Source organism: Xenopus tropicalis, chromosome 7 (assembly GCF_000004195.4).
Source record: "Xenopus tropicalis strain Nigerian chromosome 7, UCB_Xtro_10.0, whole genome shotgun sequence".
Classification (NCBI taxonomy): Eukaryota; Metazoa; Chordata; class Amphibia; order Anura; family Pipidae; genus Xenopus; species Xenopus tropicalis.
This window is the reverse complement of record NC_030683.2, coordinates 36,823,634-36,851,468: the sequence shown is the minus strand read 5'-3', so window position 1 is coordinate 36,851,468 and position 27,835 is coordinate 36,823,634. Positions and strand designations below refer to the sequence as shown.

Genomic DNA, 27,835 nt, shown 5'->3' with positions numbered 1-27,835 from the left:
TGTGTAGGCAGTCTATTTTATGTGATCAACTATTTTATTTTGTAAGAAAAGACTGCAATAGATAAACCTTACCTAAATCTGTCAGATATTGGTTGTAGAACAGAGTTGGCCATGCACAGGTGTATAGACTTGCATCTCATGTGCTCAATGGGGTACTTATATGTAACACTTTGAAATAATTACAACACAGATAGTTTATTGCCTTTATGGTATAGAATATGGAGTTTGTCTATGACTTTTCACAGATCAAGATATCTGAGATTCCTTTCAATAATTTATTATATGTAGAAGTGAAAAAATAAAAACAACTATATCATATTGAGTACCTACTTAATTGCACTATTGCCTATTACATCGTCGTGCCTCTTCCCTTTTTAACTTTGTACTCACAGGCATTTGCACCTGCATCACGGCAGGGAACGCGGCATAAAAACGCAATGCTTAAAAAATAGCTCAGGTCACCTACAAGCCCCCCGTACAGAGGAAGCAGATATGGGTCCCCCCACAGTCGCAAGGTCTGCTTCCTCTGTAGTTACGCCACTGAAAGCAATACTATACGTGCGGAAAAGAAGACTTTTGAACTCTATACACAGCCAGTCATCTGTAAAATGCTGTTTTCATCATTAGTGTTCCCTTTATTGATCTTTTTGGAGCAGGAAGAATAAATATCTTAATTCTGCTGCCACTATAAAACAGCTCTCATTGTAAGGAAAAGGCGGAGTTAGTTTACATTTCTGATTTGCCCAAGCAAATTCTATGAAAATGAAATCCTATCCTTTATTGCACAATCCCCACTGTGAGAATTAAGCAACAGGTAAACTCCTTACCAACCTGCTCTGTAGGGGAACACAGGAAAGCTCAAACACAGAGGAGAAGGGTTAAGGCAATGCACAGATGCTGTACTTCTAGACATGGAATGCAAGGAGGGTTTGAAACAAGAGTTGTCCCCTGTGTGTTTTTCTTGTTTGGTACTTATTAATCTGCAGCATAATTAGCTTCCTAATTGACAGAGTAAATGAGATGTGTAAAGACATTCCACTGACAGACTTCCATTTAAATTACCCAGCTCTGAAGTGGCACCAATACATTAATATTGTGACTTATGAAGTAGGGTAGAAGGGGATGTTATTAACCTCTACTTGCATGTAGATAGGGTTTCCCAATATACATTTAATTCGGCCAGATGAAGAGCTGTAACAAACCTGCCACAACTGTACTTGCAGGTCATAAATGACCTCTAATGTATAATTAGAACCCTTCCTAGGACCATCTTACTCCTCACGTTTCCCCAGTGGATAAACACAGATCTCTTACATTTCATAAAAACAGGTATGGGATCCCTTATCTGGAAGCCCATTATCCAGAAAGAAAACTATCTCCTACAGACTCATTTTTAAGCACATAATTCTAATTTGTAAAAATGAATCCCTTTTCTCTGTAATAATAAAACAGTACCTTGTATTTGATCCCAACTAAGATATAATTAATCCTTGTTTAAGGCAAACCAATTCTATTGGGTTTATTTAATGTTTAAATGATTTTATGGTAGACATAAGGTATGGAGATCCAAATTACAGAACAATCCCTTATCTGGAAAACCCCAGGTCCTGAGCATTCTGGATAACAGGTCCAATATCTGTATTACAAGTAGTAGTTCATAAACTCTAAAAATCTTTTTTGACATTCAAAGAATTGTTGCTTCTTACCAGAAAGGAATGTGGGTTGGGTGGATCGGGGCATTGTTAAGCTGGCCATACACGCACCAATACTATCGTACGAAACCTCGTTTATAGCCATAGAAGGCGCCTGACCAAAATCTGCCGTCGGGGCTGAATTGGCAGAAGGTAGAAATCCTATTGTTTCTACCTCCTTATCTGCTGTTTCAGCCCTGACTGTGTGTGGCGGATCTGACGATGTTTCGTGCGACCGAAACATCGCACAAAACATCGTCAGATCGCCACGTGTATGGCCAGCTTTAGATGTATCGGGCAATTTTTTAAAGAGACTATTTTTAAAAGAGAAATAAAATACTTGGTAAAAACAATGGTAGTTGTACTTCTTAATTTTTCAGCCAGATGGTAAGTCTGGATTTGGTCTATGCCAGGAGGATGCTACATGAATACACTGAATGTAACATACAGGAGTGGGACCTCTTATCCAGAATGCTCGGGACCTGGAATCTTTCAGACGGGATCCCTCTGACGGGATGGGGGGTGGCATCCCATACGACGCCTCAGGGCAGCACTAGGGGCTGAAATGACCTTGATGGGAGATGGTTGTTCTATAGTTCAGAGCTCTCTGAATAACAGGTTTCTGGATAATGGATCCCACACCTGTATAATTATTTTTGTTATTCAAATAAAAAACATGCAATAAATTTACTTAAACAACAATGAACATACCTCATAATTGATTTGTTCCAGTAGCCTAACCTGACTTTGCTAAACACAGATTATATTATACTGTTAATAATCTCAATTTATCAGCACCTTCAGGTCCATCTCATTCTACTCCTACCATGTATACTGCAAAAAGTAAGATAGACAGTAGCGCTCGGCACACACTTTGCATTCCCATATTATTAAGTAGTCCTGTAACTGGGATCCTTTTGAGCGCTTGTCAACTACTTGGCACTGAAGAGGCAAAGATGTGAGAATACAGTAAGTATTTCTTTTCAGTTCTGCTGTACTTCTCAGCTGAACTGACATGGCTAGCTGAGAAGCAAAGGCACCAATCCAAGACCAGCAGCTGCAGTATTCATGGCTCTGTATGGCATGTTCATTTTCAGCCTTGATAGAATTAGTATTTGGTTGGGTATTACACCAACTGGGAAAAAAGTAAGCTTAAATGTATCCTGGCTGCATTACACTACTCCCACATACAACACTTATTAATCAACACCATTCCCCAAATAACCAGAGGGGAGGCTTATGAAATCTACAGACTCTACAAGTAAAGTTACGTTTGCAGGACCAATAAAATAGAGAGTGTGAAGACAGAAGATAGAGATGCAAATTATAGAAAGATCCCTTATCTGGAAAACCTTAGGCCCCAAGCATTTTGCATAAGTGGTCCCATACCTCTATACTCCCACCTATGGCACATAATAGGCCAGATTCAATTCAGTGAGAAAAAGGTTTATCACATGTTCACGTGATAAGAGAGGTACTGTATGTTTGGAGTCATCTTATAGCAGACACAAATGTAGTAAAAAATGGTCAGTTACATAGTTACATAGGGTTGAAAAAAGACCAGGGTCCATCAAGTTCAACCCTTCCAAGTAAACCCAGCACACACAAACCTATACTGACCTATCTATTCACTTACATACATAAACCATAAATACCAACATCAATACTAACTGTAGATATTAGTATCACTATAGCCTTGGATACTATGCTTGTTCAGTAACTCATCCAGTCCCCTCTTATAGGCATTAACAGAATCTACCATTACCACATCACTAGGAAGGGCATTCCCCAACCTCACTGCCCTCACCGTGAAAAACCCCCTACGCTGCTTCAAATGGAAGCTCCGTTCCTCTAATCTAAAGGGGTGGCCTTAGGTGCATTGATTGTTTTTATGGGAAAATAGAACATTAGAGGTGATTATAGGCAGATAGAGATCTGCCTATAGTCCCCTCTAATGTATTTGAACAGAGAAATCATGTCCCCTCACAAGCGCCTTTTTTTAGAGAAAACAACCCCAACCTCGACAGTCTCACCTCATAGTTAAAATCTTCCATCCCCTTTACCAGTTTAGTTGCACGTCTCTGCACTCTCTCCAGCTCATTAATATCCTTCTTAAGGACTGGAGCCCAAAACTGCACTGCATACTCAAGGTGAGGCCTTACCAGGGACCTATAAAGCGGCAAAATTATGTTCTCATCCCTTGAGTCAATGCCCTTTTTTATACAAGACAGCACTTTATTTGCTTTAGTAGCCACAGAATGACACTGCCTGGAATTAGACAACTTGTTATCTACAAAAACCCTTAGATCCTTCTCCATTAAGGATCCCCCCAACACACTACCATTCAGTAGATAGCTCGTATTTATATTATTTCTACCAAAGTGCATAACTTGTCCAGAGTGTCATACAGTACAGTAGCGTTGTAACCCAATATTGGACACTGAGCAAAACAACTGAATATCCAGTGCTATGAGAAGGAATAACACCACTAAATTGTGTTACATGCTTTGTAACCCACAGATTGCCTATGCAAAACTTTTCCCAGGAATCCCTCATCCCTGTTTCAAGGTAATACTTTCATGTTTTCTAGGTTTTTACAATATCATTATGCCATAATTTGTTTTTTTATTTTGTTTTGCAGTTATTCCAAAGTAAGTCTACATCTGACTTGTTATCCAGAAAGCTCTCCCATAGAATCTATTTTAATACAAAAAAATTACATTTTTAAAACTGAATAGTTCATCGTAATAATAAAACAGTACCTTGTACTCGATTCCAACTAAGATATAATTAATCCTTATTGGAGAAAAAAACAATCCTTTTGGGTCTGTTTAAATGATTTCTTAGCAGACTTAAGGTATGGTAATCCAAATTACTGAAAAACATGTGCCCCCAAACCAGGTAGTTATTTTTGAATTCCTGACTTGGAGGCAAGTTTTGGTTGAATAAAAACAAGATTTCCTACCAAATAAAGCCCCCTGTAAGCTGATAGGGTGCATAGAGGCTACCTAATAGCCAATCTTAGCCCTTATTTGGCACCTCCATGAACTTTTATGGTGCTTGTGTTGCTCTCCAAGGTTTTTTACATTTGACTGTGGCTCACAAGTAAGAAAGGTTGGGGATCCCTGTTCTAGCAATACTCCCTGCATAGAGGCTCCCTAATAGCCAATGTTCATAGAGGCTCCCTAATAGCCAATGTTCATAGAGGCTCCCTAATAGCCAATCTTAGCCCTTATTTGGCACCTCCATGAACTTTTATGATACTTGTGTTGCTCTTCAATTCTTTTTATATTTGACTGTGGCTCACGAGTAAGAAAGGTTGGGGACCCCTGTTCTATTTAAAATAGATATATATTTACAAATTAATTGCAAACTTGTTTTGTTCATAAAATGTTAATGTTAACACTAGAATTTCCCCTTTTAAATGTTAAATGTATTGAAGATGAACTTAGCATTTTTTATTCAGGGTATCTGGTTGTTTGCTACATTGTAGCGTACAGCTGCTTAGTCAATTATTGCTTGAATCAGACGAGCGACAAACCCAATGATATTATTCTGACCATGAAAAGAAATAAATACAATTCCCAGACAGAAGTGACCGTAACCCTTCCTAACAGAGATGGCCACAGCTCCTGCCTCCCTTCCAGCATCATTTAGTCATTTCAATGTCAGCAGATAAATACGGTGCATGCCCAACACACAGCTGTCATACTGGTTCAGATAGAATGACTAGCATTGCTGAGCTCTTCAGTCATTGCCAATGGAATGGCTAGCTCATGTTTCATACCAATTGGGATATGCAATGTGGTTAGCCTATGGGATATTTTTTATCATAAGGCCCATGCTGCCCTCCCCTTCTAGCTCCCCACATGACACAAGATCTGGCTAGTTAACATGTCTGGAATGACAACGCACCTATCTCTGTCTGTGAGCTAGGTCCGTAGCTGTTGCTGTCCCAGGTTGGAATATTACCTCATTCTCCTTTCTCCGCACACACTATAAAAGCTAACCTGGAGGGGGGTTGTGAGAGCAACAACTTGTCTACCTAAGGTTAACATCAGAAAGGATACTTCAACTTCTCACTGGCAAAAATGTTGCTGAAAATGGAAGAAATGGTAGGTTATAGATTTTTTTTTCTTTAATTAAGACATTCTGGCAGTTTAAAGAACAAATATTAGTCAATAGGTTACATAACAAGGTTAATATAACCATGTGTGTGCCTTTTACTAACCATATAGTAATGGGACTTATTATATAATAAGTTTATCACCATTTAATTCTATTGTATAGAGCTACAAGTATCTAATTAAAAAAATATCTGTACTGGTACATTCCCTATTTCAATTAACATTAACTTTTTTTTGGAACATTTTTAAGAAAACATTAGGTAGATGTTTAATTTCAAAGGTAATTTGTTACTTGTGACAGAAAGTTTTCGATATGTTCTCACCCTTCCAGTAATGCAAGTTATCAAAATTATTTCCACTTGGAATCCAATCTCTTTGGGAACAAATGGCAGCCTCTGTTACTCCTGCTAGCTGATGCAACATGAACATCTGTCGCACAGCTCAGCTTCAGAAGCTCACTGCTTTATTACATTATTATTTCACGTCTTTGAAATTTTTATTTCCAGGAACATGTTAATATTTTAATTAGTGATGTAGATGAATCAGCATTCATTGTAAGCAATGATTTCATTCTCTGGAATAATCATAAATGGTTGTGACAGCTGTCGTAGGATAGTCCCACATTTATAGGAATCCATTTTTCATGCAATACTTTCATGTAAATGGATATTACTCTATAGTTTCTTGGTTTAAAAATCACTGGTCAGGGCTTTTGTAGGGGTTTGTCTTAAGTATAAGATGGAGTGTGTGAATTGTAGGCATTTTAAGCTGGAAGTCATAGCAGATATCTGAGGGACACGATCTTTAGCTTCACTGAAGGTTCATGGAAGCCTATTTCGGGGGAACTTGATTCTTTATGGACAGTACCCATGACTATATATTATTGATTCATGTACAATGAGTGATGACAGGAGCAACTGTTAATCTACACATTCAAGCACAAAGACTGAATGCCATCTCGTTGTGGGCAACTCTACCAATATATTGCTTTAACTGTTTTTAATGATCATACTTTGCTAATGTATTGGAACTTTCAAGTCACTGATACCCCTTTTTTTTTAAACAGGTACCTGAAAAAAAGAATGAAATGAAGAAGACTAGTAATTTTGTAGCTGGTGTTTCAAAGAATGGAGAATATGAAACAGCTGTAGCTCTAGAGAAACAGGAGGATCTGAAGACCACATCGAAATCCCTTATTGAGCTGGAAGAAGAGAAACAAATAAAGGAAAAACAGCTAAAATCAGAGGTGTGTTTTGTTGGGAAACCACAGACAGCCTTTTTAGTGGTATCATTGAATTGCATTTCGGTAAATTATATCTCAATCAATAAGCTATACATTCTTGAAAATGTGGTATTGAGATAGACAGCAGGTTACATTGCTCAATAAAACACTCCCATTCAACATAAGTTCTCTTAATGCAAGGGCACAGTTATTAATACACAGTTAATAATGCAGAAACCTTTAATTACAGCCCTCTGCAACACGGGTTTTATTTGCTTCCTGAATCACTATTTCAGTGGTGATGGAGATTATACAAACCATTGGCAGATATGGTGTTACACTGCCAAAACATTTCCCTTTAAAACAGGTTAAGACATAACCCATTGAACTAATCACAATGGGAAACTCAGACTGTCTACCCCCAAAACATATACAACCTTGGAGATAATTCTAGACTTTGAACTGATTAGGAATTTATTTTTTAGCACAAAAGCCCTGATTATGTCCTTGCTCTAAAAGTAACTTTTCTAAAAACTTGAGAAGCGACCCTTGTTAAATTTTAATTGTCCCTACTAGTATTTGGTGAATTCTTCCATCCAGTCTGATATTGTCTAAACCAGGGATCCCCAACCTTTCTTACTCATGAGCCACAGCCAAATGTAAAAAGACTTGGAGAGCAACACAAGCACCATAAAAGTTCATGGAGGTGTCAAATAAGGGCTAAGATTGGCTATTAGGTAGCCTCTATGCACCCTATCAGCTTACAGGGGGCTTTATTTGGTAGTAAATCTTGTTTTTATTCAACCAAAACTTGCCCCCAAGTCAGGAATTCAAAAATAACTCCCTGGTTTGGGGGCACTGAGAGCAACATCCAAGGGGTTGGTGAGCAACATGTTGCTTCTGAGCTACTGGTTGGGGATCACTGGTTTAAACATATAAGATACTTCCAATATTAAATATAATATTTCTTTGTCTCAAGCTCCTTAAGAAAAAACTAGAGGAACGGCCAAAGTTGGATAATTTGGAAGATCTACAAACAATTATTAATCTGAAAAAAAGAAAACGAGTCAAAAAAGTGCATGTTCCTGTTGTCAAGGAACCAGAGCCAGAAGAAATTGTAAGTCTGTTAAGGAACTGTTTAATACTAAAAGCTATGGAGGAGAGCAGGCACATCTAATACAAAAATGTTTTGCTTTACTCAGATTGAAAATGTGGATCAGACAACATTCTTCAAAGCAGCATTGGATAATAAAATGCCAGTCATTGAAAAATACTTAGCAGATGGAGGAGACCCAAACACATGTGATGAGGTAGCCCTTATTTCTGCTTCATACAACTGAAAATGATGTTGTTGTTGACTTTAATAACTACTTGTAATGAGGTAACATGGGATCCATTGTTTCCTGTGGGTGTGTCAGCTCCACATTTGTTTTAGTTCGTGTAGCCTGCCCCAAAGAAAACTATTCTATCTATTTTCAACCTCCTACAATAAGTCAGTTGAAGTGTAATCATAAATGAGCCTTCTTTACATGTTGCCTAAGGTTTGAAGCAGCTGTTCAATACTGAAACATCCATTATAATATCGTTGCATTTCTCTTTCAGTATAAGCGCACAGCTCTGCACCGAGCCTGCTCAGAAGGACATACTGACATGGTGGAGAAATTAATTGAAGCTGGTGCGAATATTGAATTTAAAGATATGGTATGTTGGAATTTCCTGTTATTAAATTACAACTTCAGGAATAAATGTAACTGTAAGATAGGGTTGTAACATTCAGTAAAGCCTTTGGTATCTTGGCAAACAAGAGAGATGCACAAAAACGGTTATTTGTACATGCAGCTATGGAAACATCTTTTTATTTGTGGATTTTCTAGCATTAATATATAAGAAAATGGCATTTTATTTTCAAGCCACCCTTTTGAGACATTCAATCTTTCCAACTTACCACCCCTTGATCTATTTAATATATGATCATATACTCTCTTGCCACTAAACTTAGCCTTATTCACCCCGGTATAGTAACCCACAATGACCAATCAGCATGACCCATAACAACCAGTTTTTATTGGTCAAGTGCAGAATAATGAAAAAAACGTTTTCCAGAGAACTAGTTGGAAACTAGCAATAGAAACAATTCCAACTGACACATTACTGCCAAAACTGAAAAAACATTTTAAAATCAGCATGGAAAATCAAAGAATAGAGGAATACTGCCCAAGACTTCCTGCTTGAGTGGAAGTGGAGCCAACAGTTCATCTAGTGCTCGTGACCACTTTCCATGCTACACATCCCCCTATTAGTCCTGCCCTGGAGATGTGCGCTGCCAGCATAGATAATAGATGTGCAGCTGAAAACATTGAGAATCTGTCCATTTTTAAAGTAGGGAACCTTTTCAGATTTGCCTTTGCTAATGTGCCTGGACCTCTCTCTTGGTCACAGCTTGAATCTACAGCCCTGCACTGGACATGTCGCGGTGGAAGTGTTGAGACGTTGAAGTTATTGCTGAACAAAGGAGCAGCCATTAATGCTAGAGACAAGGTATTTTATGTCACTGATTGCAACAAACCCTCCTTCCTATGCTTGGGTTAAGTCAACTTCCATTGCAGATGTAAACGATTATGAAAAGGTGCATGCAAATAATCTCTGCAATCCGCTGTGGATTGGGCCCATCTGTAAAGCTGTGCAAATAGTTCTGCACATTGTGATTGTAAATTGAATCTGACAAGGAGTCTTAATCAGATTAGCTACACTTCCTTGTGTGTGCATGAATGCGGGTGTACTATACTCTCAGCGTAGAAGTGGGTGCTGATTAGACTCCATGGCACTGGCAACACTACACCTTTTACACTTGTGAAAACCAAGGTCACTACTGTTTTGGTTTGTAAATGGAAACTTTTTTCAATGGAAAGGGACAAAGTACCACAGTCAATCCAACCAGAATAATTTACACAATAATAACAGGTGTTGCCTGTACAGACATATCCAAATCTGTGAACATATAAGCCACCCCCCCCAATACTTCACATTACTACTGAAAACTTCACAAATGTTTATTTTTTGTTTCATTTAGTTGCTCAGTACTCCCCTACATGTTGCAGTCAGGACAGGGCACTATGAATGTGCTGAACACCTCATTGCCTGTGAAGCAGACTTACACGCCAGAGACAGAGTAAGTAAATCCATTTATTTATACAGTTATTCTGTAGGAAGCAGCAGTTGTCCCTGATATCACTGTACAGGCAGATTAGGACCTTTAAGCAAAAGTGGCTATGAATGTATTTTATATACAACCATCTTATTCTCTGCTTTATTGGCCATACACCATACCTATTCTTGTGTATGACAAATTCCCATTGCAGGGCCAAAGTAGGGGTAGGCAGAAGAGGCACTTGCCATGGGCGCAACAGTTGGGGACATTAGTCAGGTACTTCTTCTACCTACCCCTAGGGGCTGATTTACTAACCCACGAATCCGACCCGAATTGGAAAAGTTCCGACTTGAAAACGAACATTTTGCGACTTTTTCGTATGTTTTGCGATTTTTTCGGATTCTTTACGAATTTTTCGTTACCAATACGATTTTTGCCGAAAAACGCGAGTTTTTCGTATCCATTACGAAAGTAACGAAAAATTCGTAAAGAATCCGAAAAAATCGCAAAACATACGAAAAAATCGCAAAATACCAATCATTACGAAAAAAACGCAATCGGACTCATTTCGACCCGTTCGTGGGTAAGTAAATCAGCCCCCTAGTCTGAGCTCTTTTGCTCATGCTGCCCCCCCCCCACCGTGACGGCATCCAGAGGCGTGTACATGTTAGTGAGCATGCTGGGGGAGCGGGGGGATTGGCCGGCTGGGTTGCCTAGGGCTTGGCCTGCCCCTGTTCCATTGTACCTTGGGTTAGACCAAGTGAAGATGAGCCTTTGCATCAGTTATTTATGCTTCAATGTGGCTGCAACACTAGGGTGAGTAGCAGGAAGCCATTTAGGAAGTCCATATTGTTGTGCATATTTTAGGAGATGCTTCATTTCATTCATTTTTGGATTTGCAGTTTCAAGCTTATTCCTTATTTACAAAAAAAAAACATAAGTGGCTCCCTTTTGTTTGGTTCTTGTCCCTTCTTTGGATTGCATGGAAACAGCTAATGTTGTAGGTGCCTAGCACTCTGACTGATACACACATCCCAAAATCAAAACAAATGTGTATATTTTAATGATTTACTTCCAGCCCAAAACCTGGCTGATATGGGGGTTTAGCCGGGCCAAAAATTGGGTCCAGGTCAGGTGTCCTTACTCTGCCAGAGGTCTGGGCTCCTCCAAAGTTGGTGGGACAGTGGAACTTCCTGGAGCCGGCCCCTGCGATATCATCTGTATATATATATGTACATCATCTTGGCACTAGTATTTAACTAGTATTTCTATTCTGCAATTTGAAAATTCCAATCTCCCAGTTAACACTTTCAGCATTGTTAATCTCAAGCAGGACTGTCAGCCCTATATCCCTACAGCAGCTGCAAAAATGTAACCCCTGCTCACACAATATAGCTGTAGCTTTTCTTCAATTTCCTTAATGTTTTTTATTTCAGGAAGGAGACACACCAATGCATGATGGGGTGAGATTAAATCGCTACAAAATGATGAGACTCCTGATTCTATACGGAGTGGATCTAAACATCAAGAACAGTGTACGTTTTCAGATTAATGACATATGGGGCTCAGATTCTCATACACAGATGGTGAACACTGGAATGGTGCAATGTACAGGAGCAAAAGTGCCACTGTCACATCACTGTTTCATTGTAAATCCCAAATATAGTTTATAAGAATTAAGAACTTCAGTTGAAAAACACAAAATCGATGTCACATGGGAAGGCAGATTTATTCATTATAAAATGTGAGTCTTTCCCAAAGAAAATCATATTGTTCATGTTTTTTTTTTTTTAAATCTGTTTAAAAAACTTCAAAACTAAAATAGAGTAAATGTTAAAAATGCAAAGTTCTTCACTGAAGTCTTTTTGAATATTTCATGAATATTTGAGTTTGGAAACTTCAAATTCGAAAAAAATGGACAGTTGTTTTTTGCCCTCGCTTTTCTTGAATCTCAGAAAAAATGCAATCCTGAATTTTAATAAATTGACCTTCTAGAAGGTTGAAAAACATTTGGAAAAACAAGTATGGGAGCTATTATCCAGAAACATTTACAGAATCCTTTAGGATCTGGCAATGCAATTCCCCTAAGCGATACTATCTTCCTGTAGTAATCAGACAATACAGGTATGGGATTATATGGGTTATTCAGAATACTCAGGACCTGGAGTCTTTCAGATTAGGGGTTTTCCTGTAACTTGGATCTCCATAGTAAATCAATATAGAAAAAAAACAATTATTTGATTAAAATTGAGTCTATGGGAGATGGCCTTCCCATAGTCAGGTTTTACTGAATTTCATTTATCTTGCTCCAAATGATTAAAAACAAGCACTGTAGATAAGAGATCAAGCTATTTTGAAACAAGGCTTAACAAAAGAAAACCAGTACTTTAATATATGAACTATCAAGACAACATCTTCAAAAGAGGTTAAATACTTGTTTCCAATTTATTTTAGGAATTGAAGCCAAAGAGGCATCAAATACCTAATTATTTGTCTGTATCCAGTGTGTTTATGGTTCTCATTATTTTCTCTGGCCCATTTCCATTTATAAACTTATCTACTTATAGATTGCCCTTAGCAACTGGTTCCCAAGGCAGTTACTATGGAGCTGTCAGATTTGCTGGTCATACTGAGGCTGATACCTCTGGAGGGCAGTTTCTCGCTCTTATTACAAATGCTCACAGACACTCTAATGTCCAAGAACTAGTGTTCAGAGCAATGTAAAGTATTTAAGGTACTAAGACTCTCTCTTTTCAGGGTTAAACATATCCAGCAATTCTAAATACATGACTGTATGTTTGAAACACTACTTCAAAAAGAGAACTGATTGTGAAACTAACACTCATATTCAAATACATGATGAATGACTGATCTCTGTCACTTTATTCCATTCACAGGCTGGGAAGACCCCCATGGAGCTGGTAATGCAGTGGCAGAATGGGGCAAAAGAGATATTCAATGGGCTCCAGAGTAAATCCTACAAAAACTCACACATTTCTAAATTCTAATGAAGAATATTTCCATCGACAGCACTGAAGCATTCATAGAGACAGGAATCTCTGAAAGGCATTAATGTGCACATAGGTTTCCTGCTTTAATGAACCTATGGTTTATGACTATTCCAATTTTTTCTAATTAATTTATTGCACTTTCATTTTTTAAATCTGTATTGTATTTAATGTTTGCAAAAACATATTGCAATTTCGCTTCTTACTAATATAAACTTATATATATTTATGGCTAAAATGTACTAAATATTTCTAAGTATTCTAAGTATCATTGAACAGACAAAGCTTCCGCACATATTCATACTTGGCTGTCTGTTGAATGGATGATTTATTGCAATACAGAAAGACTTTGACCATTGAGGAGACTGCCAGAGGTAGATTCCTGGCTGGATGTGAAGTTATATTTAATGCTAAATGGCAGAAGCTCATTGGCTTTTAAATGAGCTACAGAGGCTTAATGAGAAAGTTTGGCAGTAAAAGGATATGGAGAAACAAAAGTCACAGTCCAATTGGCTTTTGGCAAAGAGATCCAAGTCATTGGACTGCAGTATATGTGTTTAAAAGCCTGTACAACTGCACCTCTCATTGACAGAAACCGGTCAATGAGAAACCTGTTATGTTCACAAGGCTTCCAATGGCTGTGACCTGAAGATTCTAGATGGAACACAAGGAATGTTAAACAAAGGACACGAGGAGAATTTGCAATGGCAAATAAGAATGTAGAACAGTGTGATGTTCATTTTTTTGTATATTTGTATTGCATTTTCTGTACATTTTGTATGATGTCCCTATATCGATGATACAGTTCTTGATGTTATACACTTTATTGTAACATATTGTTCTAGCAATGGATAATGAACATGAATTCTTATGAAACCATTGAGATACAGTACAAAGCAAGTTAAAATGTGGAGCTCCCGGACTGTGCTTTTATTTATAGCACGTAGGTATGAAGCTCACAGCACTGTACAGCATCTCAAATTTTACAATGAGTTCTTATACTTTACTTAACTGGCAAATGCAGGTCAAGGCCCTACATATCACTGGGCATCTTTTGACAAAGTGTTTTTAACTAAATGTGTAAATGTTAAAAGGTGACATATGTAAGAATTAGGAGAGACCAATAATGATCATTGTCATTTTATCTGGCGGTCATTCTTTGCCCTCTAGTGGTGGGTACAGTGTAACTGCACTGCTCTTTCATTGTCTCATCTCTGTATGATAATATGACAATTAGCAAGACGTGTATACACTGCATCATAATGGCATATAAATATATTTAAAGCAGAGTAAAACAGAATATGGAGGTTTGAAACTGTTTCTAGAGACAGACTAAAGAGATCTTTAATTCATTGTATAATGGCTCTTTAATAGAAATACAAATCTCAAATGTTCTGCAGCAGAACTGCGTCAAAAAAAATACTCTGTAGTCAATCTATTATTATTGTTATTATTTAACAATAAACATTAAACAAAAGGCAAAGTCTTTTCTCCATTGCTATTTATTGGTTTACAAAAATAGCTGCCCTGGATATAAATAAAAGCAAAAATAGGTCCATCCTGCAATGCTGGGTAGTAATTCTGCAACTTCACTTGTTAGGATTAACACTGCATCAGGGAAAAGCAAAAATGAGTAGAAATCTATGTAACTAAGATTTCTTGGCTTTTTTACAAACTGGTTCCGCTTCTTCCTCTTCCAAACATGTCTTCTTCACAGTGTACACGACACCAAAAGCAGTCTTTCTTGTTTCTGCATGGGGAACAAGATACAAAAATTATATTGGTTTGCAGGTTGGTTATTCGATGCTTGACAGATGCTGAGACTCTGAACAGTCTTTAGTATTCCATCTGCTGACCCACTAATACATATGCCTGTATGTTTTTGGACTACCTGTAGGAAACCCATGAAAACATGAAAGAACCTACATACTCCTTGCTGATAGTGCTCTTACTAGAATCAATCTTAGGTCCCTATGGCTGCTAATTTTGGAGCCACAGACAAGCCCAAAAAGGGATTCTCTTAAAGATGCCCTAAAACTCGTATATGCAACTTATAGATTGTACCACAATCTTTTAGAAAACTGGCAAATCCTATAAGAATGTAGGGGCTGTAGGTGCTTTACACTGCTTTCTGCAGTGCCCAAACACAATGGGGGCCATTTAAGAGGCCAAACTTGGAAATATTTCTTTGTTTGGTGATTTTAAACAGCTCTAGCTGCAACACTGCTCTTACATTACATATCCAAGGCATGGCTTACCTCCGTGCAGAACAGCAGAACGGCAGTTTGTAGATACGGCAGCCTTGGCAACTCCTTCTGTCAGTCCAAACAGCAAGCCTCTGTCAGTGATTTAAGGGTATTAACTAAGAATGACATGAGAAATACTTTTCAACAGCAAACATTTGACCTATTATTTTACTAATTTTGTTAGAATATTGGCAATTAGTGCATGATGTATCTCACCTTTGTAAAATGTCTGCCTGCCCTTTTTCCTTTTCCTAATACCGTCCTCTATTTATAGACATAAATTCCCTTTCCCTTCTTTTTTACACCAGAATAGTTTTTTTTTGTTCATTCCTAAATGATAATGCCCTGCCCATTAAGTCTATTTCCCAACTGCTTCATTAGCTTTATCTATGCACCTTCTTATAGATCTGTACAAAACTCACTTCCCCCTCTGTCATCAGGTTACCCCTCTATGTACTCCACTGAATTTATACTGACAATTCAATTTCTACTCCATCTCTTATTCCTCAGTTTGCATTTTACTTTACCTATTATCCCTATATATATTTAGCCACTTATGGTAACAAGGCCAGTGACTGGCCCAGCAACTGTACCTAAGTCCATTTTTCTAATAATTCAGCAGCCTGTTTTTATAATTAGTTAATAGTAAAGTTTCTGAAGAAAACAGATCTGTTTTACCAGTGCATGGCATACATTATATTGTAATTACTATAAAACACTTTTTTTGTGTTACTGTTCCTTTAAGATGTGATTGAAAATGCGATGTCCTGGCTCGTTCTGCCTGAAACGTCAAACATTTACAGTCCTTATTTCCCTTTAGAACTGTAAGACTCACTCACTGAAAAAAATGTTCTATCTTGAGCCAGCCAATTATATACACAAATCCATCATAATGTTTTTGCCCCTATATAACAAATGTTAGGAATGTACTTACCTCTACTCCCATGAGAAAGGTTCCACAGAATTAATTCAATTAAGTTACAGTACAAATGCTGGAAAAGGATACAGTGTTGCAATATCATAGGGGCCTCTCATTTCCAGTGCCTATAATTTAAGAAAAAAAAAAGTACAGAAGGCATATGGTGTTGCAAGTGTAATAAATCTTAGAATGCTTCTGTAAGTGAAGAATAACATTGGAGAAGCCACACTGAATAGTATCAGGCTTCTCTTGCCTAACACAGATAAAATGAATTGTCACTTATTCCTGTAAGTTTGTTTAAGAAGAGAATGAGCAAGTTAGATAGATACCTACTGAATGACTCCATTAAACTAGAATTGTATAACACCAGTGTTTCTCAGTCAAGGTTTGATATGGCACTTTATTTGGAAAGTAAAGAGACAGAGTAGTTTCTACTCTTTTTTTTTTTTACAAACACATAATAATTCCACCTTTCCTGATATTGGTTTAGCTTCATACACTGACTTGTTATTTAATATCAGCCTCCTCCTACAAGAACACTGGTACAGTTTGTATCCCACAGGTTATAGTGCAGGGTTTGATAAACTATTTCACAGTTAAATTGAAGATTAGTTGTAGCTAAATAATGACCAATTATTAGGGTTAACCAAAAATGCAATGACTTTTTTTTCTCCTGCTATGTTACTTTGTGTAAGGGGAGCAGGAATGCTAGTATTAGCAGCGCAAGAACCAAGCTTACTAGTGTAAGTTGCACTAGGTTGTAAGGCCACTGAACCAAATGCAGGTTTTCTGTATCAAAAAAGTCATTGGAGGGAATCTAAGCATGTGCAAACTGCTCAGGGCCTGGGCCATGCATTAGAGCTGGGCAGTGCACAACTAATACTAGTTAGGTAAGTAGGAAGAATGAAGGAGCGCTCAACAACATTACAAATATTCACTGCTGAATTATGTAGGCAGTTCAACAGTTAAAGAGTATAAAGGCAGATAATGCTCTATGAGAGGGAACAATGGGACAGCAAGCAGTTTGAGGAGTAGGTAATATATAAAGATAGGAGATGGTGTCTCTACCAGTGGGGGAAAATCATCTGGAAAGGGATTATGTATATGGGATCATAGGTATAGTGGGGCAGTAGGTGCCTTTGTAAAAGGACAGTGTGTATGGCGTTGTGGGTTTAGTGAGGCAGGATTGTGCCTGTAGTAGCAGAGGCCATAATGGTATCTTGAAGGAGACGGTTGACCTGGGGATTTATTTTATTAAAGAAATGTTCTATTATGCTCCAATATAAGTGACTTACCCTTTCTGCTCCACTCGATATAATAATGTTCTGAAAGCAAAAACATCTCCATTAGAATTAGGCAAGTCAAGGACACAGAAAAATTGACAATACCCTGCATAAGAAGCGCCACAGAATGAAATAACAAAGATTAAACTTCTAAACAAGGTTTTCCGAATTATCAAGGTTTTCCGAATTATTATAGTGTGAACCAGAAAAGTAGAACTACGTTGCTATAAAACATACCTTCCCTTTGCAGACCTGCATTAAACTGAGCGCATTGGAAATTGTGTATCGCCTTAAAGTTGAATCTTTGATTGCTGGGGTATAAACAAGTTCAAAAAAGATGCCCCGTTGTATTGCCTGCAAATAGATACAGTTTTTTCAGTAGAGAATTTTTAAGAACAAAAAGTCTTATCAGTCTTTTGTGCCGCAATGTGCCATACAATAACCATCACAAAATTATTTTGTCATACAAAGAAATCTGTTTAGTCCTTGGGCAGAAATACCATGGAGGGATATGATCACCCTTTGGCAACTCTGCAGTTCTATAGCTCTGCCCTAGACAGTTATTGTGAGCCACACATTTGTGCTTATAAAATGTATTTATTCTCTTTTCCAGAGTGAGGCCTTTGGCATGTAATTAGCTGCTCTAGTTGGACAGTTAAAATAAGTTTTTTTTTTTGCATGGATTTAATTTGTAAATGTAACGCTCAGATAAAAGAGAATTAATTATTAGATGCTTCCAACAAATCTCAGTGTCAGAACTGGGCTGTAGCAGAGATATACTGTAGCTAGATACCCTGAAGTCCACAGCACATGGGCATTTAATATTCCTCTTGTAGTCTTAGGGACAAAACAAACGTGTCAAACCCATTCTTAAACTACCGTCCCGTCTCTCTCCTGCCCCTAGCCTCTAAACTCCTGGAACGTCTTCTCTTTTCTCATGTCACTAACTTCCTTTGCACCCATAATCTGCTGGACCCTATGCAGTCTGGTCTTCGGCCCGCGCACTCCACTGAGACGGCCTTATGTAGACCATTCTGTCCTTATGCAGATTCTCTATTCTCTGGGTATCTGGGATCAGGCAGCATCCTGGTTCTCTTCCTATCTCTCTAACCGCTCCTTCTCTGTCGCTCTTGCTAACAAATCCTCTACCCCAGTTCAGCTTAGTGTGGGGGTCCCTCAGGGCTCTGTGTTTGGCCCTTTGCTGTTCTCCCTGTACACTCTCTCTTTAGGAGACCTTATTTCTATTTTTGGTCTTAGATATCACTTATATGCAGATGACATCCAGATATATTTAGACACCCCTGCACTAACCACTGATGTTCAAACCCAGATTGGTAACTGCCTCCTGGCTATCTCCTCCTGGATGAACCGACACCAGCTCAAACTTAACCTAGCTAAACCTGAGCTCAGGGCCTTCCCACCCAAACCTGGCCCTTCTCCTCCTTTTACCGTTACTATTGATGGCATGACCATCAACCCTGTTAATTCTGCACGCTGCCTTGGGGTCGTCTTTGACCAGTCACTCTCCTTCTCTAACCATATTAATAACACTGCCAAAACCTGACATTTTTTCCTCCACAATATTGCCAAGATACGCCCCTTTCTTTCACAAGTAACAACTAAAACACTAATACATGCCCTTATCCCCACCTCTCTCCCCTGCAATCAATCCTAAACTCTGCTGCCAGGATCCTCCTGCTCTCTCCAAAGAGGGATCCTGCTCAGCCTCACTTAAGCTCTCTAGCATGGCTGCCTGTTAAGCAAAGGATAACTTACAAAATCCTTCTGCTGACATTCAAAGCCCTTCACTCCTCTGCTCCTCACTACATTTCTTCACTGGTCTCCTTGCACGTTCCTGGTCGTCTCCTCCGCTCCTCTCAGAGCCTCCGTCTTTTTACACCATCCACACCCACTGCGCTCTCTCGTCTTAAACCTTACTATCTCGCTGCTCCTTACCTCTGGAACTCTATCTCTGAATCCCTCTGTAGGGAACACTCACTAACTCTCTTTAAGAAAAAGCTCAGCTGTTACCTTCTGGAGCACTAAAACATTATTTTGCCTAGTCCTGCGCTTAAGGGCAAATGCCCATACCTGGTGCACTCTTACCTTCAGATTTGTGCCTGTATGTAACCCAACCACTTAGATTGTAAGCTCTACGGGGCAGGGACCTCCTTCCTACTGTGTCTCATACCACATTGCACTTATTCCCTGTGCATTTATATATATTAATTTAACACTTCCCTGTGTGTAATTTTGTACTTTGTAAGATTACAGCGCTGCGTACCCTTGTGGCGCTTTATAAATAAAGTTATACATACATACAAAACATCTGTACCCACTTATAGCTACTTCTCGTTTAAGAGAAATTTTTAATGCCATTAGAGAGTGTGTTCAAAATTATAGAATGACCTCTTATCCTGAATGCTCAGGACTTTTTTTTTTTTGAACACCAGTATGAGTTGGTGGAATATGCAATATATTAATGAAAAAACACATGTGTGCCCACAAGGAGCCCCAAGTAGATCCATCACAAAATACCAAACCTTACAGCATTAATAGGAGGCCTTCGGAAAAAGAAGGGAGCTTTTTCTGTTACGTTGATGCATATGAGGTCCACGTCAATACTAGTGCAAGCAGCCTGGCAGGATAAACACAAAGAATTGTAAAAAGTTTATCAATTACAAACAATACAATTCATTGCAGTTCTCCAGCTATTACATAAGTACGATTCCCTGCATTCTCATGCAGTCATAATGACAAGATACAAGTTCAACTAGCAGGCGAATTCATGTAACTCAGACTTATAAAGCTGGCTGTTGCCATAGAAACTTCAAGTGATATCATTTTGACCCAGGGTAGGCTAAATGAAGAGGTTTATTCCAAACATCAAGCTGGCATAGCTGTAATGGTCTTGATATCACGTTGCTTGAACCATCTCCAGCAATAATAATGAGTTGACGATATCAGGGCAGTACTAGCACATTGTTTGATGCCATGGAGACTGGTTTGGTTGCGAGACAGAAGCACCTGTTACAAACGATGCCTCCATAAAAAGGTAAAGAACACATTAAGGAAATTATGCTTTCAACAAATGGAATGGATCATTAAAGGGGAACTCCGGCTTCCAAATCAAAATTTTCTCAAGAGCCCCACACAACTTAGAAACCCCTAATATACCAATCACTGTATTCCGTTCCTTTAAAAAGTAAAAAATAAATACCATTTTTATGTGCTAAAATCCAGCTGCAAAACAGTTCTTCTCTTTCTGCATCGTTTGAAATCCTGGCAGGAGGAGGGACTAAAACTTTGATGTTACAAATTGTAACAACGTCTCCACTGCTTACAGACAGCATGCGGGAACTACATAACCCACAATGCATTGCACTGTGGTGTTCCTTTTTTTAATGACATTAGATGTGCAGGCAATTGTAAAATTTGGAGGATGCAGGCTGAAGGCAGGCTGAGGACAGTCGACTACTGTTACATTTAAATTAGTCAGCCAAATCAGGAAACAGGGGGGCAGGCTTAGGTAACTGTTTTAAACCTTATTATTACATTAAAAATAAGAAAAAGGCTGCATATTTATTTAAATAATGTATATTGCAAAGTTGCTTGAAATTATTTTTCTTTTCAAAAAGCTCAAGTTGTGTTTGGGTGCTTAAATAATTATGCCTCAATATGAAGTCTATATTTAGCCCTCAGCCCCAAAAAATGTCGTGCAAACAGAACAAGAAAAGCTGACCAAGAGAGATAAATGGCAGTGAGAGCTGAGATTTCCAGCAGCACCATGGGAGTTGCAATCTGACAACAGCTGCAGGTTAATGATCACTAGTGTATTACTGCGCCTGTGATCATCCCTCTGGAATCACAATGGTATCAATCTTCTCAAAATGTCCTACTTACATGAAACAGCTTCTCTGTCTTTGGGAAAACAGCCACAATATCATACAACCGGGTAGATGGTGAGGTTGATCTCTGTCAAACACAAAGCGCAATCACATGTAAATTAGCTAACAGAAATGGGGTTGAAGAGCTTTAAAATGAACATATTTAACTGTAATTACAAGTAATTAAAAGTATTACACAAGAATGTAGTTATAGTCTGTAGTTACAGAGTTGCTAATGAAGCCCCTGATGGACTTTATAAGGATCCTAGTAGTCACCAAGCAACGTGAACATTTATGCCTCTGTGTGAACAAGTCTGCCTTTGCACCAAATATGGGCTTTGCGAACACAGAAACGTTTTTGCAACCATTTCAGACAGTGGAAGAAAGTTTGTGAATATTATTATTTGCGACAATAAGTGCACAGTGTATATAATAAACCTTCTTACTGAAAAACTTGTTAAGTTAGCTCCAAAAGGTTATACCCCTTCAATATACCCCTTCAAGCATGTCTTAAAAGTTTGCAATGCAATAACAGTGTAATTAACAATATTACATTGCAAAATGCAAATTTTTATACTTATTTGTGTGAACTTTTGCTGTTTAAGACTTTTATTACATTCCCCTATTTAAGTGTAGTCACTGATGTAGAAACACAAACCTATGTTGTTGGATAAAGGTTTATAAAGTTTTAGAGTAAGGGTAGCCAGTGGTCACTAGAATAAATGGGTGAATAGAACCCTTGACTTTTTGGGAAGGCCACATAGGACCAGGCCTAGGGTAGCTAAAGCTATTAGTGGTGGAAAGATTCAACCAGCTGTTAAATTGCGCCAGCTGCCGGCCACAAAAGAAGCAAAGAAAATGGGTTGCGCCGATAGAACCTTAAAGCTAATTGAAGAGGGGGATGAAATTGAAGTTGCATGGGACTGGAACTCACAGGAAGTGGCACAGCAGTCACATTCATTAATGCTAACAAAAAACAACATATACTTTTCTGGGGCCTTTAGTTTCCTTTTAACTTTAAGTGCATAGAACAAACCTTAAGCTATTTGCACATGGTGCAAGAATCAGCCGATCGACTGGCCTCTGCTGGCTCTTGTGACTGCACCAAGAGGCAATGCAATGGCCTGGAGCATACAAATGAAACAGATTTCATCACAGAAACAAGAGAATATACATTATCATACCGAAATATGCTCTGTGTGTCTGCACCCAGGCCTCTCAGTGCAGTCACAGGAGCCAGCAGAGGCCATTAGATCAGCTGATTCTCGGCTTGCAATTATACTCAGCCAGTTATAAGCCAACAAGAAAAGACAAATAAAAATGTATTTTAGTTTGCCTCACATAGCAGTAATTGATTTTTTATGTATAGTATTTAGGCTAATTAATGATAATATTTAGAAATGTGTTTATTTAGTGAAACGGTTACTATCTATGCCAGTTTCTACATGGGGCATTTTGTTCACATTATTATTTCAATGGCCTCCACTGTGATATAAAATAAATGGCAATCATTCCAGTGTAACTCTACTAAACAGGTGCACAGGAGTTCTTACATAACAAGTTTAAACTCAAAAGCAAATGCATACCCTAATGTATAACGTCCCTAATAACATAACAATATGAAATAACATACATAAACTTTAAATCTAAGGCTAAGTTGCCCATGATAATTCTTCGATACTATGGACGACTAATCTGCAAATGTTTTCCTCAGATTTATCTCAGGCTTCTCTTATGTATCTTTCTATATGTATAGCTCAACCTGCGCTCAAGTAAACACATACATTAAGAAAACAAGCAACCTACCAGCACATTGCAGTGAGAGGGGTCTGATGCAATAATTGTTAGTCTGGTGAGGATTTTGATGGGTATGGATTTTCCCTGCAGAGATCAAAAGGAATTTTAATTTACTGAAATACATTATTTAAAAAAAAACAAAAAAACACTATCATTTATTTTCCATGTTGCTTGAACTTTTTAAGTACTACAAAATTCTATAAACATTCCTACTAGCAAAAAATCCACCAGGCTGTATGTTCAATAAGCTAAAGAAGAAATATCACGTGCACACCCAGGCCTCAGTACTGTATGCTTGGTGCTCCGTATTTTGGGAGATTGCACTCCTTTTGAAGTATCATGCAAAAATGGCTATTGGCACACAAAGACCCTTGGATTGGCTTTGGGGGTTCAATAAGATGGACAGTTTTGGAGGCATATATTGTTACCCAGAACATTTCTGTTGTTGCTTATGCTGTTTGTCTCTGATGCTAGCAGGGATTGAAAAGCATTATCCAATTACTGACTCATTTGTTGCATCGGGTAGGTAAACAGTGATTAGAGCACTGTAGCCCCAATATGTAATCAAAGGCACAGTGGGTAATTTAATATGTACAAAGCAAAGTAAAAAGCAAAAACAAACAAAAAAAAGCCGGTGCAATTTGCCAATTTCTTTTTTAAATTTTGGGTCCAGTAGGTTGTGGGTAACTCCCCTCCTGCTCATTCATACTCCAGATAGAAGTGCTCTTTAAAATGCACTTGTATTTCAGCCCCTTTGTCTCTTATCATATAACTCCATAAATAGGTTTAGAAAAAGTACAGTTGTGAAAGAATATAATTATGCAATTTCTTCAGGAACATTTGGCTTCAGGTTCAAATCCATAAATAACCTTGTAGTAGAGCCCAATCTGACCAAGAACAAGCCAACAACGATTTATACTTCTAAACGAAACATGTACAAAATCAATAGAATATATTACCGTATATACTCGAGTATAAGCCGAGGTACCTAATTTTACCTAAGAAAACTGGAAAAACTTATTGACTCGAGTATAAGCCTAGGGTGGGAAAAGCAGCAGCTACTGCTAAGTTTCAATAATCAAAATAAATACCAATAAAATTACACTAAATATTTAATTCAAAGAAAAACAGTAAATTAGCTCTGTATGTGGAGAAGAGGGTCAACAAAAACAATATTGTATCAACAATGATAACTTACAAGTTCTACCCCCTTAGCTCAATCAGCAACCAAGCTAAAACACAAAGTTAAAATCCTTCAAAACTATATATAGTTTACATAGAATATAAAGTGCAATGTCTAGTGCAGAATGGGACAGGTGAGGATGGTAGATGAAGATGAATTTGAGAGCGAGCCAGGGCACTGGAGGGTCTGGTTGCGGGTGGCCTAATTTGCACACAAAGGACAGAGGGTGCTAGTCTAGAGGGACCCATGGCACCCGACTCGAGTATAAGCCGAGGGTGACTTTTTCAGCACATTTTGGGTGCTGAAAAACTAGGCTTATACTCTAGTATATACAGTACCTCTTCATGGCTATCAGAAATAAAGCATGTTTCAGTGGCAAGCTTTCAAACTTGCATTAAATGTATGTTTTTTAAAATTGTTATGCTGTTAGTAAATTTGCCCTTACACTTTACAGTAGTACAAGTGACCTTGTTCTATTTATTATTCAGCAGCTAATCTATTTATACAAAGGATTAAACTATTCTAGTGGGAGAAAGAATAAAGAGTTACGTGCAAGCTATGTCAAGAACGAGGCTTCTTGAGATAATTAAACATAGAAAGGAAAGGCAAATATAATATTTAGAAAGTCATGTCCTTAAGTGTCTTGTCTTTGACCTCATATAAGTCAACAGATGTCAAATAGATTGTATTATAACAATCTAAACTATCTTTCCATAACATGCACAAAGATATTCACTCGTGGTATGATTTATCTTACATGCCCCTAACCGTAAAGGAGGAATTTTTTTGTAAAAAAAGTCTTATATCGGATCTGCAAAGAAGAACAGAGGGAAGTTTTAACTAATTGTACAAATGAATAAGACTATTAACAATAACAGATACAGCTGGTAACTATGCTTTGAAGTGATACAGATACTAAAAAACTACTGTTCAAAATATTAATGTCTGTTAAATGTTACCAATAGGTTGTGCTGATCGTTTTACACTGATAGAGATGCTTTTGCAAGTAATTGTTACTTAAAGTTCCTTTAACCTGACTGTCCCTTCTCAACCTGTCAGTTATAGCTTCTAAAGCTAATGGACTCCTGCTGCACAAATATGGTCGCCCCCTCATAGAGGAACTTGGGGGATCAGATAGGTTATGTAAAAGCTTCAGGCAAAATTATAAACAGCATGCAAAGACAATGTTAAAAGAGATTTAATTTCTGGTGTCAGTATCGCTTTAATAAATGGTTTCATATCAACCTGGACTGTAGGTAGAGTTGAAAATAATTCTTTTGTGGAGATTGGTTTTCCGATTTCCTGAAATAAGAAATGCCAGAAATGTAAATAATGCAAAACTATCACAAAGACCTAAACAAATACATATGAACATCAGTTTTTCTATTGGCAGAATTTAATCTGTCTTGGAATTAACTCAATTGAAGGCAATTTTCACATGGTTTCTCCAGGTCTTCTCAACTGCTTTATGTAAAACATAAGAGAACATGGCGAGGGCTGAAAAGTATATATCCTGTTTGATCTTCTTTGCTTTTGCAATAAAGATTTCATACCTATTGTAAGCACAATAGTGGACTTCACTAACCCAATCGAAGTGGAGCAGGTCCAGCAGTCAGTGAAGTCTACAAAAATGAATGTCAGTGTGGAATATTTAAAGAGTCAACGGCTTTTGCAATATGTTTTTTTGAGCTAACACTGTTGTTGGGAACCTTTTATACTGGTAGTGCAGTAGTAGGGGCCCTGTGGTTGGATATCCGCTGTTTTTTTCTTTCTATTTGCCTTGATTGTGGTATTATTGGCTGCAGATGTTTTATTGGTCATTTTCATAGATGAAACCCCACTTATCAGGCTTTGCCTTCTGTAAACTCCCCCCAAAATATTTACTTATGTAGGTGTTTTGTACTCCCTTGTCATTTTATTAGTTTTCACCAATAATTCTCTTATAAACTTAATATGTATCAAGGCTAATGAATAATGTTCATCTATTTCCGCCACAAACACATACTAAAAACAGCAGCAAAGAATTGTCAGAATGACCTTACATATTTCATATTTTTACTTTTTGGTTTTGCAGTTTGCCATTTAAAATTATATCTGCTATAATGCAAAAGAACTGTCATATCTTACCATCTTCTTGCTTTCAAATTCAAAGACATGATTTATGGCAACAGTAGAGTATCCAACTAAAAAGAAGAAAACAAAAATATTATAAAAATATTCACGCACATTCACATCTTTACATGTAGTTTTTTTACATTCTGTTTTTAACTGGATGTTGAAAATCATGGTATCTCGATTTGTTACTGTTTCTATGTATCTAATTATGATCTAAGCTAGCTTTTGCTTCCACTGCCCATAGAAAGTTTGATGCAAACAGTACATGTGGGAACTACAAGCTTCAACGATATCAGATATTGTTCCTTGAATGAAAAACAATTATGAGCATTGAAAAATGTAAACAGCAAGCAGAGGTCCACCCAGATAAATAAAACCAACATAAATCTACAACTAAAAAAAAAACACTGATGCTTTACACATCCCATAAATGAATTTGCACATGCTCTGTTTTACTTTGAAAGTGACGAGCAAAATTACAAACATATACAGTGCTAGAGCTTTTTTATAAGCTAGGGAATTTGATAAAAGAACCTGGAAATATGTGATACAAAATCCATGTTCTTCTCTGTACCCCAGAAGCACTCATAAAATAAATTTGATTTGCTACCCCAATGAGACTAGTATGCCCTGCAGTACACTATTGTAAATAATACTTAACTACTTAAGGAATTAAGACTTTAAATGTTCAGCACCCCCTTCTGAGGTTCCATGCTCACCTGAAATCTCAGTAAGGTAAATTTACTCAAGCTCATAGCTGTAGGACAGTTGCCAGTAGCTTAAACATGGCAGCCTTCCAGATAACACCCATTTGTAACTAACAGAAAGACACACATACATAAATACATAAATATTTGGACAGGGACAACTTTTTTCTATTTTTGGACCTGTACATTATGACAATGGATTTTAAATGAAACAACTCTGATGCAGTTGAAGTGCAGACTTTCATCTTTAATTCAGTGGGGTGAACAAAACGATTGCATAAAAATGTGAGGCAACTAAAGCATTCTTCCTTCATTTCAAGGTGTCAAAAGTAACTGGACAAATTAAATAACTGGATATAAAATTGTTACTTTCTAATAGTTGGTTGAAAACCCTTTGCTGGCAATGACAGCCTTGAACTCATGGACATCACCAGATGCTGGGTTTCCTCCTTTTTAATGCTCTGCCAGGCCTTTACTGCAGCGGCTTTCAGTTGCTGTTTGT

The 27,835-nt window shown here is 37.8% G+C and overlaps 2 protein-coding genes across 5 annotated transcripts in view; one reads left to right on the top strand and one right to left on the bottom strand.

Annotated features, from left to right (window-relative positions):
* The first annotated feature begins 5,766 nt into the window (after window positions 1-5,766).
* Window positions 5,767-14,679, top strand: ankrd1 (ankyrin repeat domain 1 (cardiac muscle)). Its single transcript, NM_001030436.1, is given in 9 exon segments — window positions 5,767-5,806; window positions 6,885-7,064; window positions 8,020-8,157; window positions 8,243-8,350; window positions 8,643-8,741; window positions 9,480-9,578; window positions 10,111-10,209; window positions 11,625-11,723; window positions 13,086-14,679. Coding segments are annotated over 9 exon segments (957 nt in total). The 5' UTR covers window positions 5,767-5,782; the 3' UTR covers window positions 13,197-14,679.
* rpp30 (ribonuclease P/MRP 30kDa subunit) overlaps window positions 14,545-27,835 on the bottom strand; it is a 26,290-nt gene continuing 12,999 nt past the window's right edge. For 2 of the 4 annotated variants that reach the window (XM_031905090.1, NM_001016584.2), the window contains exons 3-12: window positions 26,639-26,694; window positions 25,757-25,813; window positions 23,338-23,412; window positions 21,548-21,619; window positions 20,193-20,282; window positions 17,882-17,998; window positions 17,657-17,686; window positions 16,449-16,486; window positions 15,455-15,534; window positions 14,545-14,946 (exon numbers count right to left, since the gene is read on the bottom strand). In XM_031905090.1, coding sequence (XP_031760950.1) covers window positions 14,846-14,946; window positions 15,455-15,534; window positions 16,449-16,486; window positions 17,657-17,686; window positions 17,882-17,998; window positions 20,193-20,282; window positions 21,548-21,619; window positions 23,338-23,412; window positions 25,757-25,813; window positions 26,639-26,694 — 716 coding nt within the window. In that variant the 3' untranslated portion in view covers window positions 14,545-14,845. Of the gene's footprint in view, window positions 14,947-15,454; window positions 15,535-16,376; window positions 16,487-17,656; window positions 17,687-17,881; window positions 17,999-20,192; window positions 20,283-21,547; window positions 21,620-23,337; window positions 23,413-25,756; window positions 25,814-26,638; window positions 26,695-27,835 lie in introns of those variants that run through there. The other 2 variants (XM_012966612.3, XM_031905091.1) reach the window with 2 other exon arrangements.